At 34.5% G+C, this 19,678-nt stretch overlaps 1 protein-coding gene across 1 annotated transcript in view; it reads right to left on the minus strand.

The window, feature by feature from the left end:
• LOC138695196 (uncharacterized) overlaps window positions 1-19,678 on the minus strand; it is an 80,166-nt gene that overhangs the window by 6,642 nt on the left and 53,846 nt on the right. The window contains exons 17-21 of the mRNA XM_069819655.1: window positions 14,619-14,709; window positions 11,714-11,899; window positions 11,245-11,314; window positions 8,665-8,791; window positions 4,971-5,049 (exon numbers count right to left, since the gene is read on the minus strand). Of these exons, the coding sequence (XP_069675756.1) occupies window positions 4,971-5,049; window positions 8,665-8,791; window positions 11,245-11,314; window positions 11,714-11,899; window positions 14,619-14,709 (553 nt within the window). The remainder of the gene's footprint in view (window positions 1-4,970; window positions 5,050-8,664; window positions 8,792-11,244; window positions 11,315-11,713; window positions 11,900-14,618; window positions 14,710-19,678) is intronic.

Raw genomic sequence — 19,678 nt, forward strand, 5'->3', positions numbered from 1 at the left:
TATTCTCTTCATTTATACATACCTTTATTCATTTTTTCATTCATTTACTTACCTATTCGTTTACTTGTTCATTCATTCATTCATGGATGTATACGTACAGAGGCTGTGTCCAATTTCAACGTTCATGTGTAAAAGAAGTAGGCCTTTTCATAATCTGGCATTAAAGACGGTAATACGTGTATACAAAAAAAACTACAAACATTTATAAACGAAGAAAAGTTGAAACATTTGGGCCGAAATATATTTTATAGGCCTATATTTGAATATTAACTCATTTTCAACCGTGAATATTCAAACTTCAGTTGGCCTGGTTGGCACAGTTGGGATAGCGCTGGCCTTCTATAACCAGGTTACGGGTTCGATCCCGGGCCATGTTGATGGCATTTAAGTGTGCTTAAATGCGACAGGCTGAAGTCAGTAGATTTACTGGCATGTAAAAGAACTCCTGCGTGAAAAAAAACTCCGGCACAACGGCGACGCTGATATAACCTCGGCAGTTGCGAGCGTCGTTAAATAAAACATAACCTTTTTCAAACTTCAGTCCTTTCAATAACTTATATTATTTACTTCTAAACTCATTTTGAATTTTATAAAATATATCTATTAACATCTTGATTACACAACTTTTAACACTGTATCACTTCGGAAAATGTATGATAAGACTTTCTTGTGTTAAATTCTAACTAAAACAATATTAAATATACAGACACACGGAAACACACCCCAACGAAATTCTCAACACACAACTCAATTTCAGAACAAACACACTCTTTGACCCTACATTATACCACACGAACACATCCTCATAGGAAACAAAACAAGAGGCGCCAAGACCAACAACGACCAGTTCTGAGGATGACCCATAAATAGGTCGAAACATGTAAACAAAATACGTTAGAATTTAACACAAGAAAGTCTTATCATATATATTCCGAATATCTATTAATTTTAAAAGATTAATTTAAATATTAAAAACTCTGTAAATAGGAGAAAAATAATGAGCATTAGTTTTTACTTCTTGGATGAAAGATATATTGTGAAACAAAAAAGAAGGCCTATCTAGAATTTAAATGTGTTTTACTTATTGTGAGAATAATCTTCTGTTGTCCATAAGGTGGCTTTCGTTTGTTATTAAATCCACATTACAGTATATTTTGTACGTGAGTAACATTCTCATTGTTAGTGCTTATAGGACTACGCAGATGCAAACACACGAAACGGAGCGGGAGACGAGTCAGAGCTGTCCGTTCCAAGCGAAATTAATAGGCCTATAATCGAAGTACACCTAACTTGTACTCAAAGTAATCAAACGCAGGACTCTAGTTATGACTTTTAACGGCTAGACAGCGGAACTGGGTGTCATAATATTCAAAGTTACATACAGGTGGAGTACTTACTATTCTGTACCGCAGTGCGTGTATTGAACTGTGAGGTAAACAAAGCACTGAAATTGCAAGGTTGTACAGTCTGAGTCTGCCTCACTTCCGTCTATCTTAATTTCATACTTGACTAGTTAATGCGATCCTGGACTACATAGCGGTGTGGATGTAACCTTCTGCTTTACGATCAGGAAGTGCAATGTACAACGATTTTATTAATATTATGTATGTACGTAGATTGCCAAAAGAAAAACTTCTGCGTTTATCAGTTAAATACAGGCTCGTAACCAGTTTTAAATACGGGGTGAGGGGTCTGGATATTTTGATTGGAAGTCTCGTGCAAAAGTGCTATTGAATTTTAAGTAATAAGGCGTGAAATGGGAAAAGTTATGTAAAAATGCCTTAATTGGAACATTATGCATATTTTTAATATTACACTTTTGACAGATTAAATGCTAACAGAACATTAAATAATTACGGAAAATGGCGTTATATAAAACTCAAAATGCTAACAGAAGTTAGAAAATAATTACAAGGGTAGCTTACAAATTAAATGTATGTGCCTTCTATTCAGATTTACAAATGCCCACTGAATTTTGTTTCAATATACATGATCAGAAATGTTGTACTTTTGTTTCAATATATATGATCAGAAATGTACTTTTGTTTCTTTTAAATTGTTATACGAGGCTGAGTCAAAAGTAACCTTATTATATAAATAAACAATCAGACTCGCATAGTAGATCGTAGTACTACACACACACACACGCACACATGCACACACACAGATATTATATATAACATCTGTATAACAGGAACACTTGCATTGAACGTAGTGGGGACTATGTTGAAAAGTGATGAAATGTTTGTAGTTATATATTGTACATATTCAATTAATAAAACAATTATTAAGGTTACTTTTGAACTCTCCCTCGTATATTTTAAGAAAGTCTTTCAAATTCAGTGTCTGTATGATTAAAAAAAAAAACTAGAAGCATCAGGTTAGACTCTCGTTTTGAATACGTGCCTTGGCGCTGACGATTATTCTGATCGAGGTGGAAAAGCTGCTCTTGCGTGTAGATGTACTGAGATGGTTACCAGATTACATGCATAAGGAAATGCAGATTTCATTCAATGCAGTATCTTCAGATGATCAACACTCGCTTCTTGAACTGAACCTGGATGCTCTAAATTACTAATTACCTTGGAAACATAATCCTTTGCTACAACAATTTCTTCTCTTTGTTGTTTATTTATATCAAATTCTTTGAAGTAATTGTAATTATTAAGTTCAGTGCTTAACATTTCTACAGATACAATACACTGCTCCCTTCACATAAGACAAAGTCAATGTCAGCTGCTTAGATATAACAGGCGGAACAAGTCTCCTGCAATCGGCAAGTATCATGTTAGAGCATGAAAGTCGAAGAATATTATGAAAGTAAAAATTCGATCCTATGGGAATGAGTATTTAAGAATTGTTAATTCATTAAAATAAGTGAATCGGATACACGTTAATTCAAATTAATTTACATTCCTAGAATATACCTATAAAATAAAGAAATAGATAGGTAGGTAGGTAGATGGATGGATGGATGGATGGATGGATGGATGGATGGATGGATGGATAGATGGATAGATGGATAGATGGATAGATGGATAGATGGATAGATGGATAGATGGATAGATGGATAGATAGATAGATAGATAGATAGATAGATAGATAGATAGATAGATAGATAGATAGATAGATAGATAGATAGATAGATAGATAGATAGATAGATAGATAGATAGATAGATAGATAGATAGATGAGTAAGTAGGCGAATAAGTAGGTGAGTAAATAAATAAATAAAAAACAAATCACTTGAAACTACACAACTGTGTACTATAACAAGCAAGCTCACTGTGAGGTTCTAGGTTCAATGAAATTTACAATATTATGGTGAGAGAGGAGAGTTTACGTCTTAACTCTCGATCACAAAATGAATTACAGTATTAATGCACTCAATTCCGCGATCTAGTTATGATTAAAAGAATATAAGGTAGATGGTATGGATTGTAGATGGAAAACGGACCAAGCCTAAGTACACTTACGCCACTGATATGGATTCATTGTGTTAGCTCCAAATTTGTACGTAGTCGGAGAATTTTGCCTGAAGCCCTTCCATTCAGGGACAGAATAAATTTAATTAACGATAAAAACATAAAATAGCATGAGTTCTATGTCATGTCTGCTTTACACTCAATCATTCATCTTTTTCTTGACATTCTGATACTGTTTTGATGATGAGTTTTTAAGTATCTCACATTTTATTTTTATATTTCTTTAAAACAGTTGCAACTATAGAGCCTACAGTAGTATTAAAACGTGATAATTTTTTGTGTGTTATTGATTGTGCCAATAATTCCTACCAATTTGACTACGCATTACACTCTTGAAAATACCAGATCTGAAATTGTCTAAGATGTAAAGTCAATGCAGCCTCCTTCACGAATAATCTTGCTACTATGAATAATTTATTAATCTACTCGAATGTTTAAAACTATGTATTAAGTTTCTGGACTATTAGGCCTATCACAGATTTAAAGAATAGCAGCAATGTAAATCATAAGATTACAATAAGAGGTCATCAAGCATTTTCATACCGAAGTGGATTCATTCTTGTATCTTGGATTACTCGTATAAGTGAAACTGATGCATTCAAAGCTAAAACTTTCTAGATACAAAAATCATATAACTTGCCCTACTATAACGCTGGTTTTAGTATATCAGCAGCTATTAAAATACGTTTGAGATTGAACTAAAAATTAATTTTTACTACTAATTCAATTTTGAAAAATAAAGTATTTGAACTATACAGTATATGTCCAAACTCTTTCTTGTTCAAAGTTAAATTAATAGAACAAATATGATATGTTTATAGATATTACACAAGTCATTAATTTCAGGGGGTTATTATTTGAGATATTTCAAACAAAAAAGTTTAATATAATTTTGCTCGTTTTTGCTTCATTTTCGAGATAAAAATTGTTTTATATGAAACATTTCATGGCGCGATTTTGGAAAGCCATTGATTTAATTCCTGATATGGCAAGTCAATTTAGATAGCTGTGTATTATGATAATAAATTATTGAAATAATTTTAGTTTGATTCTTTAAATGTGCAGAAATTTTATCCGAAAAAAATGTAAATTGTCATTCTGCAAGGAAATTTTAAAATGTTACATTTGTTCGGATCAAATTTCTGCATAGTTAAAGGAGAAAACTAAAATATCTTACAATCATTTATTATTACAATACATTGCTCTCTTAAATTGACTGAATATATTGGGATTTAAATCAATGAAAACGCATGAAATATTTAACATAAACCAATTTTTTTTCGAAAATGAAGCAAAAACGAGCAAAATTGTATTACAATTTTTTTTTAAATATCTGAAAGAATAACCTCTTGAAATTAATTATATTACTTACGGTTCACTCTGTATATAATATAATTATGTACTGTTGAACTAGTTATTGCAGGAATATAGGAAATAATAAACAATACTGTTAGTTTTTCCTCATTCAGCAGTGTCTGTACTTACGTGTATTGCTCTCTGTTTCTATTTTACGATTGTTTCTGTACTCCGTCCTCCTTTCTTTAATAACCTGTAAACCAGAAATCTACATGTTATTAGCACAATTATGTGGACCAATTTATAAGCATATTTTTCACCAAGTAGTTGCAAAGACTTAGAAAAGTATATTGATTCTACAGGGACATCATTTTATTTTTACTAACATTTTTTATATTAACTTGACTATACCTCTGGATCAACGCTGTTTGCTATCCCCTTCCACGACTGGAGTTCGATGATACTGACATAATATACAAACAAATCACTTTACTAGGTATAGGAGGGAAGAAAAGTAGTTCATCCATTTACGTAAACTAGGAAATATTGTGCTTTTGAGTTTAATAATTTTCATTAGGTTTTTGTTTAATCAAAATACAGTACAGTATTAACAATGAGTGTTTTTACTGACGAACTGAGCTGTCCATGTGGACGTATTCATTATGCAGTGTACATTATACTGTCTACAGCACATTAGCGTACAATGTAGAGAATGAAGTTAAATTGAAAAATAATCATAATATGGATATTAAACACATTTCGATACAGGCTTCAGTTCTAATGTGCATATTATCGCACTATAGCATATTGTACTTAATTCCAATTACCAGTTCTTCGTACTAGTAACTCATGTTGAAATAATTCTGTACCTACTCAATAAAAGAGTACCTTGCGTACTGTAAATTCAATCTTCACTTCTGATCGATCCGAAAAGATAAAATTACTCAGACATACTATCTACTGTCCGTCCAAGTGGTTATGTCGTAGGGTCGTAGAAAGGAGGGAACTCACGTGACAGTTAATTACTTAACGAGGCCCTTTTATTTAAGTTATTTTAAACAGTTGTATAATATTACGTAGACGTCCAATTCCTAACAGAAATTAATGTTCTCAGAAAAGAGCTAAGACAGCCCAGCCACTAGCTGGCGAATAAAAGCTGGCTGGGGAAACCGGGATACGACGTAGGCAAATGGACAACAGTACCTATGCGAAAATGATTCAATATTGAAAGCTCTTTCGTCACTGGAAAATGCGAACATATTTTTGGAACGTACTGTGGCTACTATGACTGTATATGCGGTCTTGGATCTGTGTGGAAGACGGTTGAAGGGGTGGGAGTGAAGTACATTAAAAAACTCAGGTACAATAAAAATTGAAGTAAAAATAAAATGATGTCCCTGTATAAAACATATAGGTAGAAATGCCGCACTGTGGGAAGCGACTCTTTATGCATACTCCATCTTGAAAAACTTTCACATCTTCTTTTGAAAGGGCACAGGCACTATCCAGAATTTTTTCATATTTATGGTGGAAGGAAAAATAATACTTTCAGAAATTTTAATGATTTTTTGAATAGCAAAACTAGTACTACTCTATAAATGTTCATAGATATTTTGAAGTCTTAACAAAGACAGTACCGTTATTGAACTTTATAAACAGTAAAAAGTTAAGAATCAGAATTTTTATGTTATTTACGTATCTTAGATAAGTAATAAGTGTGTAGTATTTTCTTGGGATTACAATCCTCGTCTTAATGGTCACAAACCCAATTGAATGTGTAGTGTTGAATATTTTCAGAATGCCTGCTCCTATGTTTTTAAGTGCTTGGTTTTAGTTTAGCATGATTAATTCATTCATAGTGTTTTGTCCAAAGGCAGGTCTTTCACTGCAAACTTAGCATTCTCCAATCGTCCTATTTTCTGCCTTCCTCTTAATCTTCGCATATGATCCATGTCGTCTATCATCGATATCTTCTTATGCCCCGAACTCTTCTCCCCTTCACCATTCCTTCCAATGCATCCTTCAGAAGGCAGTTTCTTCTCAACCAGTGACCCAGCCAATTCCTTTTCCTCTTCCTGATCAGTTTCAGCATCATTCTTTCTTCATCCACTCTTTCCAACACAGCTTCTTTTCTTATTCTGTCTGTCCATTTCACACTCTACATCTTTCTCCATATCCACATTTCAAATGCTTCTATTCGCTTCTCTTCACTTCGTCGTAATGTCCATGTGTCTTCCCCATACAATGCTATACTCCATACAAAGCACTTCACTAGTCTCTCTCTTAGTTCTTTTTCCAGAGATCCGCAGAAAATGCTCATTTCTTATTAAAAGCTTCCTTCGCCATTGCTATACCTTTTTTTGACTTCCTAGCAACAGCTCATGTTACTGCTTACAGTACATCCCAAGTATCTGAAGCTGTCCACTTGCCCTACTGCCTGATTTAGAATTTTTGAATTTACCTTCATTACTTTTCTTCCTATGACCATGATTTTCGTGTTGTTGGCATTTATCTTCATTCCATACTGCTACTCGAGTAGCATATTCCTTAGTATCATCTCCTCGTCTGCTAACAACGCCATATCATCAGCAAATCTTATGCACTTTATTCTTCTTCCTCCTACTATCACTCCTCTCATGTTCAGAAAACAGTTCTTCACTAAATCCTGCAAGTAGATGTTGAACATGGTAGGTGATAAAGGGTATCCTTGTCGTACTCCTATCCCCATTTCGTTACCTTTTGACATTTCTTCTCCTGACTTCGACTCGTTGGTTCAGCAAGATAAGAGACAGTAATTAACGACACAAAAATTAAAAATATAATTGAAGACTTGTGCGTAAAACGGTCTAACCCTCAAAATGTGAAAATTCCAGATTAGCGCTGCTATCTCTTGGCTGCAAGGGATACTAATTAATGAGTGATCTAACATCAAAAGCTGGCATACCTCGACAATATTCTGATTATCCTGATGCTTATACAGCTTGAAATGTATCAGCTATTGGATATATAATTTCATTTGTCGGAGTAGTAATATTTATTTTTTGCTCTTGTCTTACAGAATTTTTGAAACTGAGACTTTTTCCTGTTTTAAAAAATGAGGTGGACAATTTTTGCTCACATGTATTCAATTATTACGCAGAGCGCTAGTAAATATCTTTGTAAACAAATTTCATCTCGTCTCGTTGCTCATATAAAATATTCATATTTGTTCATACATCATACCTACTGACTCTGGTTCGCCACCACATTGCTGTATACGGACTGCCCATAACCTTATAATTACAGTATTTATTATTTTTTCTCATCTCAAACTGTGCTGTTTTCTTAATGCTATTCATACTACTGTATTATAATCATAACCTACAAAAGATCATACACTCTTCTCCGTCTTGTTCATACAAACTAACCTATTTTTAACAAACTCGTCCCTCCACTTATTTACCTTTCTCATTCATTTTAAAATCATCCATATCACTAACAACAAGAGTCGGAAGGTCATTCTTGCGCTATTAGGCATTCCCTGTCCTTATGTACAGTTTACCTTCTGTACACTTTCATTTTAAATTTCGCTCTACACTAATTTTGTTCCTTACTCTAGTTTCACATATTTCCTTTGCTTTACTAAAATACTTCCGATTTTCACTATACTGTCCCTTTTCATTTATTTATTAAACTATTTCCACTTTATCTTTAATATTTATGATTGTTTACTTCACTATTATTTCTCACTTTATTCACTCTTCTTCATTATTATTTTTGTTGTGCCTCACTTTTAACGTTTGTGCCCTTATCTTCTGGTTCATTGTCCTTTGTCACAGAAAATATAAATACAGTACAGCATAAATGTAGAATAGCGCTCAGAGGATGTAAATCATTAACTCACCTGATTAGTGAAACCGTGCAGAGTTCGAAGAAGTCGGACTTGTTCTTTTCCTAAAGAACTCGAATAATAAATGAAATCCTTGTGTAGCCAAGGAGTGAACAGCCTCTGCATCACCACTTTTGTCATTCTGAAACAAAGAATCTTGACGCCAACCTTCATAAAATACTGTCAGGGATAGAATGCAAACACAAGATAAGGTTAATATCTCTAACTTTTGGGAAATATTTTACATAGTGTCCACGGGACTGCGACCTACCGTTCTTTCGTGATTGTTCTGTGATGTCTTTGCGTTGCCCCTATGTCATGCCGATTCCATGACTAGAGGTCCCCATTTGTGAGCTGTCGAGTGTACGATCATGATTACGCCTTCCCTCCTCGCAGTGGTAAATCAGATAAAAGAGACGTTAAGTAGTGTTAGTCCACCGCTGTGGAGTAACGGTTAACATGTCTGATCGTGAACCGAGCTTGCCCGGGTTCAAATCCTGTTGGGACAAGTTACTTGGTTAAGGTTTCTCCAAGGTTTCCCTTCAACCAATTGAAGCAGAATTGCTGGGTAATTTTCGGCGTTGGACTTCGGACTCATTTCGTCATCAGTTTTTCCAAGTATAATTATACGCTTCTCCTCTTTCATCATTACGTCCGTTTCTTTCCCATATTTTGAGTTTGCTCCAATGTAGAATCGGCTGCGGGCCGCCACCAAATTTCGACCCCGTGGTATGTGGTCATTAGTTGCTGGTGGTAGTGCTATGTACAGTGAGCTCTCCCTTGCCCTGGGTTCCTCATGGTAGCTCGTAGGATCGTGATTGAGGAACCGCTGTGATGTCTACGAGGAAAGATAAAAAAATTCTGTAGGCTATAGGAGAGTTCGGTGGAGGCCCGTAGGGGAATCTGTAACGTGGGGGGCCTTAGGGCTTAGACACCATTCCATTCCGGGTAGTTCAATGGGCTCATCCAAGAGCCTACGTGCGAGGACAGTCTCCAGCCCGTGCCCCTCCCCTCAAGGGGAACTCATAGATAGATATGCAGGGTAAGATAGGAAGGAAGAAAGAAAGAAAGAAAGAAAGAAAAAAGAAAGAAAGAAAGAAAAAAGGAAGGAAGGAAGGAAGTGTAATCATTCCCATATGGACTGACTGAAAAATAGTGAAAGAAAGAAAGAAAGAAAGAAAGAAAGAAAGAAAGGAAGGAAGGAAGTGTAATCATTCCCAAAAAGAGTAAGAGAGAGAAAGAGAAAGAAAGAAAGAAAGGAAGGAAGGAAGGAAGGAAGTGTAATCATTCCCAAAAAGAGTAAGAGAGAGAAAGAGAAAGGGAAAGAGAAAGAAAGAAAGAAAGAAAGAAAGAAAGAAAGAAAGGAAGGTAGGAAGGAAGTGTAATCATTCCCATGTGGACAGACTGAAAAAGAGTGAGAGAGAGAAAGAGAAAGAAAAAAAAAGAAAGGAAGGAAGGAAGAAAGAAAGAAAGAAAGAAAGAAAGAAAGAAAGAAAGAAGTAAGTGTAGCCTAATCATTCCCATATAGACTGACTCGTAGATATTATTGTGAATAAAGTATTCCAATAATTAGAAGAAATCTTTTATACAGACATAGCTTAATACTGGGTAAAATCCTATTTTTCGGTGTCAGTGATGATGAAAACTTCTATTAAATTGGAATTTTCTATTTTTTTTGCAGTATCACAGTAGGCCTACTTTGTCTCTACTCTTCGTATACCGGTAGTGAGAAAGTAAAACTAAAACTATACCAAGCTAAGGCAGTATAACAGTTTGCAAACAAGATGAAATATTTTGGTGTTCTTTCTCTGGCCATAAATTAAATCGAAGTTTCTGGACATCAGGAACTGCACTTTGACAATGTGGACTGATTTATGAGTAACACAGACAGATCAATATCCATAAGATTAAGAGAACACAGGTACATCACATAGTATTTCCTGGGCAAATTCAGAATAGCAAAACATCGAAGAAAGCGAAACTGATTAAATAAATCTAACCTCCAAAATAAATCTTCCTACTTTCGTGGTTCAGATAACTCTGAAACGCACTTCTTAAATTTTTCCAGGAATTTATTTACCATTTACCCAAGCTGAAGTTATAGAACCTCAAAATGAAACCTATTCTTGAATAATCTCTTCGTAATTATTTTTCTGTATTTTTTATTAAATGACAGAGAAGAAATTCTAAATATAACATTTTTCTATCCCTCATTCACCAACATGAATATGATTTTTCATACGTTTAGCTAGAAACTCTTTTGTTTCTTGTTTGGCATTTACAACTGCTGATCAGTAAAATGGATTTAAGCATTCGTAACAACTCTATTTAGTAGGCTGCTACTCTCGTATCTCTTTTACTTGTTAATGGAGGCAGATTAAACCTTTCAACCTCTTGTTTGCCTTATTTCCTCAGAAGATATAAAAGTCAAGCACAAATGACTCCAGAAACTTTAAAAGTCTCCAAAATTAGATTTCAATTTGTTTAATTTCATTGCGGATACGTACAGAATTTGGAAATTATTCTTTATCTTTTCGTTTTAATTCCTGAATGAATGCAATACATGATATGGATTGAATAGCGGTTCAAATTTACCTTTTCACAGCGTTCACATATTCGGAATCTCCACATCTTTGTGCATTGATATGTATTCCCATGGCAGTTTCTGGAAGAAATCAGCAATTGTATATCGGAGAGTTAAAATTATTTTCTTACTCCTCATCCTAGCATATTGAAATTTTGAGTTGTGGACAATTTTATTATTGTAACATTTTGATAAACGTCTTCATTTTATAAAATCATTCTTATTTTTTCTTTATATTTTCCAAAATCAATTAGCTCTTGGACTCTCTTAACTGCTATGGCTGGACTTCATGTGCATAGTGATATGCTTAGTACAATTTAATTAATAATATAATGCACTGAAAAATTCCCTAAAAATTAATTACTTTACTTCTTGATTTTAAATTTGCACGTTATAGAGACAGTTTATCTACATTTCATTCTTTGAATTATATTAGCAATAATTGAGTGTAGGCAATGTTGAGAGTTACAGAATATTTACCACAAATTATGTCCAGAGTGCACATTGCAATATACGAGGAGATTTCGACATAGGGTTCTCTGGCTAGAGATTCAAGCTTGTCCACCAAAATCCGACTGTTTGAATTGAAAACACTTATGTATTCTTCTAGAATCTTGAAATGAAATGTTGGAGTTAACATCTTCCGACGAGCATGCCATTTTTCATCTGCAAAAAAATAGTCAAGGGTGTATTTTATTGTTAAATTTAATACCATCCGGCAGTAACATCAGTTTTAGATGTAACAGTACCTATGTGAAGATTAAGACTGCAATATATTTTTGCCACTCTGTCTATTTGCGTATGTACTCGTATATGAATTGCCGGTATACATTGTCCTCCATAAGCTTATAGGCCTATGACGTTCCCCTCACTTGCAAGCTCAGCGGAATTCTTTGTTATATGCTTCGCAATGTATGCCGCCGTTTCTACAATAGCAACTTTTATTTCTTAAATTTGAGTAGAGGGAAAAATACAAGTGCATTTTACTTGTGATACATGAGCTGTTCAAAATGTCCTACTGTTTCAGTACATTTATGACATTTCCGAAGATTGTTCTGAATTAATATTCTACTTACTGTATCTCTTCTTCAGAAATATTCGAAATTATATGTCGGATATTTTCTTTCACTCTTGAATAACTTAAAATTATAGAAAGTCACTGCAATATGCTACACACCATCCTCTAACAATTAGAATTAAAACAATAGCTTGTATTACGTCAGGCACGAATGAATAATTCCTCAGTAGTTCAGAACAGACTAATGTGAATTGCACGCATGCAACGTCCGACGAACGCTCTTGAACATCGGCGCGTACGTCAGGCGGACTGTGAGAGGAAAAGTTTCTCTTCCTCTCGTGACGTCATAGACGGATGACACTCTATTACTTTCAATTTTTTCTTTAACCGTTAATTTAAAATGTAGGCCTGCCCAAATAAAATGAACTTTCATTTTCTGAATTTTAAAATAATGTATTTTTTATTAACCAAAAATTGAGACATATGATTTCAGTTTATTGTACAATTATTTAAGTAGATATATGTATTTAATTTTGCACAAAATGACATAAAATACCTCATCTTTCTACTTACAAAATGGTAATTTTAAAAAATATAAATGTTAAAATTATATTAGTGAGTTATTTTAGGAATAAAGGACAAATTCATTCTACTTTCTAAACCTTTAAATTTTCTTTATTGGTAAGTCTCTGCTTGACAAATGTTTATACATGCGAGAAATAATCCTCTTAACTGCCATAGACTGTCCACCTTTCCTTATCTGCCCTCATCCAGAAGGCTTTTAATGCTTAGAGAATTCGTCTCCCTCACGCTCGGCAGTCCAGTTTAGTCTCCCTGTAGGAGTGGTTGTGCTAATATTGGATTGCGTGCTATTCTCCTGATTGTGCTAGTGTAGTGTGGAACAGAACATTAGGGAATTTCTTGCAAATCGTCTTTTTACCTTCTGCAATCACTCTTTTCTAGATAAGTCTCTACCATGAATATCCTTTGTTCTAGTATAAATTTTTGTGGTACCATGTGAGCAAACTAATCTAAACACTTCACTAACACAATCAGAAGATTAACACGCAATCGTCCACACCTGTGGAGTAACGGTCTGGCTGCGAAACCAGGTGGCCCGGGTTCGAATCCTGGTCGGGGCAAGTTACCAGTTATCTGGTTGAGGTTTTTTCCGTGGTTTTCCCTCAACCTAATACGAGCAAATGCTGGGTAACTTTCGGTGCTGGACCCCGGACTCATTTCACCGGCATTATCACCTTCATTTTATTCAGACGCTAAATAACCTAGATGTTGATACAGCGTCGTAAAATAACCCAATAAAATAAAAAATAAACACGCAATCTGACGCCAGTACAACCACTCCTACATCTAAACACTTCACTAACTAAATCAAAATACTTCACTGACACAATCAGTGGAATAACACGCAATCTTACGTCAACACAACCACTCTTAAATCTAAACACTTCACTAACACAATAAGAAGAATAACACGCAATCTAACGTCAACACAACCACTCCTAAATCTAACCACTTTACTAAAACAATCAAAAGAATAACACGCAATCTAACGTCAACAAAACTATTCATAAATCTAAACACTTCACTAACACAATCAGAAGAATAACACGCAATCTAACGTCAACACAACTACTACTAAATCTAAACACTTCACTAATACAATCAGAAGAACAATATACAATCTAACGTCAACACAACTATTTCTGAATCTAAACAATTCACTAATACGAGTACAATCAAAAGAATAACACGCAATTTAACGTCAACACTACTCCTAAATCTAAACACTACGCTAATACAATAAAAGAATAATACGCAATCTAACGTTAACACAACCATTCCTAAATCTAAACACTTCTCTAACACAATCAGAAGAGTGACACGTAATCTTACGTAAACATAACCACTCCTAAAATGTAAACAATTCTCGAATACAAACAGAAGAATAATACACAATTTTACGTCAACACAACCACTCCTAGAGAGAAACTGAACTGGACTGCCGAGCGGTCGAAAGTAGGTTTGTCGCGTGTTGCATGTCCTTCGTGCCGGTTGCGCGCCTTCAGGTCAACCTAAATTATATAAGCGAACGTTCTGTAGTTGCTAGGTGACAGAATAGTAAGAATAGAGATGAATGCATTACCCGAAGAGAAGAGAAGAGAAATCTTGGCCGCCCTGGGAAAGGCTCGAATTATTCTGTATGAAATAAGCATTAAGCCTACTACAGGCCAGAAGAAGGAAAACTATTAATAGAATCAAAAATGGAAAGAGTGATTTAATAAACGGGAAAAAAACTATTCAAAGTTCCACTTCTTAAATTTAACAAGTATTGCTTTACAGATTTACTTGTGCTAGTCAAAAGACCTGTCCCCAACCAGGGCTGGACGGCGAGGTATTCCACACTCTTCGTAATGTTGTTACGACTGTTGAGAATCACCTATAAAACAGAGAATTAGGAAGAAATTAGTGCTTGATTTAACAAAACAGTCATCCAAAGAAATTGTTTGCTATGGAGTTTTCTGTTATGTAGCGTTGAATTCTTGCTGGATTAAAAAGTGTCAAGAAATTCGGACAGACTTTCTCAATATGCGTTTACGCGTTTCAAATACTTCAGTTCCTTTTACGAATGATATTACTGTATGTTTCGTTGTAATACTTTATTTTTTAAATTTAATTAATTTAATTTATACAATATTCGACAAGCAACATTGAAATATTAAAGAAATATTGTGCTTACAATAAAGGCAAGATAATAGTGTGCAAAACTTTTAAGTACCGGTACTTTAAATATAACTGAGCATAGGCTGGTCGGTCTAGGCCCTTCACGGGCTGTAGCGCCACGGATTGATTGATTGAGCATAGGCTATTAAATATTACAAGTAATATTTAAATTATAATAAAGACAAAATAATAGTATGCAAGAACTATTAAATATCGGTACACTAAATGTAACTGAACATATAAATATTACAAGCAATATTACAATATAATAAATATAAAATAAGTATGCAAAAACTATTAAATATCAGTTGAGGAGCTCCGAAACAAAACCCGTTAAGTCAACAAATCAGAAAAGACGAAAAATTTCTACCGCTTAAACTTGTGCATAAAAAAATTAAAAGAAACCACTGTTGTAAAAAGGACTCTTTCTTGATAACAAAATGACTAGCGCTGAAAATCGGTTGCATCTAAATAGGGAATAATCGCAACTTAAAAAATTATCGGACGGACTTAACTTGTTTTGTTCCATACGGGTGGACAAGACGGTTTTTGAAACGGAAGCTAACGAAATACAAGTATGTACTTTAGGAAATCAAGTTTACTAAAGCAAAATTAACTCGTACCAGTACATGTTACAGTGATTGTTAATGAATTAATGGTCCAAGATTTATGACTATTATGTTTTATTTATCTTCACAAGCAAACCAAAACACAAAATAAATTGCTATGTTATTCCAAAACCTTCTTCCTTATCAAGACAATCACATCTTTCATTTTCCTCTTCATTCTGTGTCATTTTTCTGATAATCAACAATGTTTGCGTAAAACTGTAGTTCTGGCATGTTCCTCCACTCATCTCCAAATCTTTGTTTCAACAAACAGTCCATAACAGCCTTCTTTGCAGTTTTTACATTACCTGAGCAAAATGGTATATTCAAGAGCTGAGTTACATCTTTCACACGACAACCTCTCTTTAACAATGATTTCGAACGTCTGGAATGATCATGTCGATATGACACATTCATTGCTACATTTACATTCGTTTTACCTGCCTTATTTTCTTCGTCAGACGTATCGTTTTCATAGTGCTGATCCCTTCCAGCTTATGAACTTTGGAGGTAAATGCCTTGAAGTCTTGAACTTTCTACTCTATCCCCAGAACGGAAACTTTGTCCACATGACGACAGAAATTGTGGTAGTCTTTAGACATAAATATTTCAGAGTGCCTTCGCAATCCTTTTTCTATTATGCCAAACGCCCTACCTGTTGGGAGGATATGAATGGCCTCGACCAGGAAAAGTTATACATATGTCTTTCATAGACTGCGGTGATTTTTGCAGAAGCCACCACTAGAGAGCATGTACAAGAATGGAATTTCGATTTTGGCCTCCACACCCGTCTGGAACTAGCCTTTTAGTGGAGACAGCTTCATCAAAATTCTGTTTGCTAAGAAACTTTGTAAGAGCTGAAACTACTTCTTTTGTTTCTCGGCTTCTCTGATTTTCAGTTCAGCAGTAAAAGTTAGGGGATTTGTTCTCAACATCTGTAATACAGAATGCGCAGAAACTAATTTATCTAACGTACTTATTGGTAGTTTCGGCCACGACTGAACCTGTTGTAAATCGAAACAAAGTGTGTCAAAATTTTGTGGAGTTTCTTTCAACATTTTGTAGAATTTCTTTGCTCTGATTTTGTGGGCGATGAGTGTAGCACGAGTTTCTTCCTTTTTCTTGCCGCTGACGGATGACTGCACTTCATGATTCATTCTTGCACAATATCTACCTATGTCGGTAGCAGGTGTACCAAACTCCAAATTGAATTCAGTGGAAAAGATGTTGTAAAAGAACCACCATTTTACTTTCAAAGAGTCTGACACACTGGAATTATAAATTTTGTGTAGTTTGCTTATACTGAGATTTGAAAGAAGGTACAATCTCATACTTTTTCCGCGAGAGTAATGGCTTTCGTATGCTTTCAAGTGTGATATAAATGTAATAACAGATCGTCTCTTTTTGAGGCCGTTTTGACCTACGATCGTCACCCGTTCTTTCCTTAGTGGGCTCTCCACCCAGTGTGTTGGATGCTATAATGTTAATATAATAATAATAATAATAATAATAATAATAATAATAATAATAATAATAATAATAATAATAATAATAATATATTTTTAATCTGGTTATAGTCGCTGTAACAACTTGGTTATATCGTGACATAACCACTTTAACATTGAATTTAGTATCGTTAGGGTAATATCCTTGATGTGCTGTAGATTTTAGAAACTTAAAATCCACAACCTGGGCCGGGTTTGACCACGTACCCTTTGAGTTCATTGGCTGGCACGCTACCAATGTGCTACCCAGGTCGGAAATAATATTTTTGAGACGCTTACAAATGCATAAATTATTATGTACGCTATCATGAACATGATTACTACATTCAAAAACCCTCTTACCATATATTTTACAACAAGACTGTTCAATTTTTCCAAATCGTGTTTTCGTTGACATCGCCTCTTCGTGGATGAAACAGACATCAATGAAGCAAGAAGCCTATCTTATTTCACTTTGTTGTAATGTCATAAACCCTTTTTCTGGACTTTATAAAACTATGTGCGAGGATCGAACAGCATTTGAAGCGCCCTTCCTTGTGACTACCGGGAGGTTAAAATTCCATGATACCATAATCCTTGTCATTATAATATCTAGAAGAAAATTGTGGAGTCGTATATCCATGACATTTTTACGAACACTTTAACTCAGGACCACATTGTTTTCATTTAATTTACAGTGGAGATTTAAGTAAATATTGTACCTGGCTTCAAATTCTTTCTTTCGCCTTGTCTCCGACATGCTTCTCCTCTTTCTGGACCCTGAAGATCCCTCTAAGACAGACACACTTCCCTCCATGGTACATACTACTAGAACACTATTGTGATTACAATTTTATTCTCCTGCTTAAATTATTAAAAATGTGTAATTTATACACCAACAATGATGCCATTGCAGTAACTTTGATATGCCTCCAGCAGCAGATGTAGCTGCAACAATGAATTAATAAAATTATTAATATTACGTGGCTGCAGAATACACAGAAGTCTGAGTCTGTTGACTTAAGGGGTTTGTTCCGACTGAAGCGGTGGACTGAATGGATTATGAAACAAACACTCGATTTCGACTGCATTTTTAACAGGGACGCAACGGAGTGAGAACCGAATAGAGACTGTAGATCGATGCAGGACATTTCGTAGAGTAAAAATCCGTTTCAAACTCATTTTTGATCGGAGGTGAACTTAACGGGTTTTGTTTCGGAACTCCTGAGTTCACTAAATATAACTGAGCATATTAAATATTGCAAACAATATTGCAATTATAATATAGACAAAACAAATCTATGCAAAAACTATTAAATGCCGGTAGACTAAATATAACAGACCATATTAAATATGATAAGCAATATTGCAATTATAACAAAGACAACATAATAGTATGCAAAAACTATTTAGTACTGGTACACTAAATATAACAGAGCATATTAAATATTACAAGCAATATTTTAATTGCAATAAAGAGAAAATAATAGTATGCAAAAACTATTAAATACCGGTACACTAAATATAGCAGAGCATATTAAATATGATAAGCAATATTACAATTATAACAAAAACAACATAATATTATGCAAAAACTATTTAATGCTTGTACAATAAATATAACAGAGCATTAATTGTAACAAAGACAAAATAGTAGTACGCAAGAACTATTAAATACCGGTAGGCCTACATTATAATTGAACATTATTAAATATTCAAACATACAATTAATTTAAATAAATTCACCCACTCATGAGCAACATTGTGTTCAGAAGTTCAATATTTTGGTACAGATAGTAGAGAGTCCGCGCTTTGGCTGTGCGAATAGCGGGTGCGCTTTCCGACCAAGCGATCCGAGGTTCGATTCCCGGCGTTAACAGCGGAAGAAATGTATCTTCCGTCTGTCCATTGTCTTGTGATTGTCCTGTTTTGTCTCTGCGGTGGCTCTGTGTCAAGGTAATCCTATGATCAGTGAGGCCTGCACTTGTGAGATATGTAGTGTGTGACTCAGTGATTCTTTCTTCCCTACTCGCAGTGGCGTGTGAAATGGGAAGGGAGGTTAAACCGGCTAAGAAAGAAAGGAAGAAAGAAAGAAAAGCAGAGAGAAAAAGAAAAGTGAACAGCAAATTTTAGTAATTAAAACAAAATAGTATAGGTTACAAACAATGTAAGATAAAAGTAAGTAATTATAATTGAAAGAATTTATAACTAATATTCTTAAGTAAATAAATTAACAATTAGCAACTAATTATCTATCGTTATGCAAATTTGTTAAATAATTTCATTAATTATAAGTTTAAATATCAACGTTCCTGAAAAATTATTATACCAGGTGTTCCAAAAGTAAAGTATGATTATTAACTCAGTCATAGTCTTCTGCCCAAGGCAGGTCTCTCACTGCAAACCCAGCATCCCCCATTTTTCCATATTTTCTACCTTCCTCTTAGTCTCCGCATTTGATACATATATCTTAATGTTGTCTATTATCTGTTATCTTCTTCTGCCCCGAACTCTTCTCCCGTTCACCATTCTCTCCTTCAGCAGACGTTTATTCTCAGTTAATGAGCCAACCAATTGCTTTTTCTCTTCCTGA

Source organism: Periplaneta americana, chromosome 2 (assembly GCF_040183065.1).
Source record: "Periplaneta americana isolate PAMFEO1 chromosome 2, P.americana_PAMFEO1_priV1, whole genome shotgun sequence".
NCBI classification, from domain to species: Eukaryota; Metazoa; Arthropoda; class Insecta; order Blattodea; family Blattidae; genus Periplaneta; species Periplaneta americana.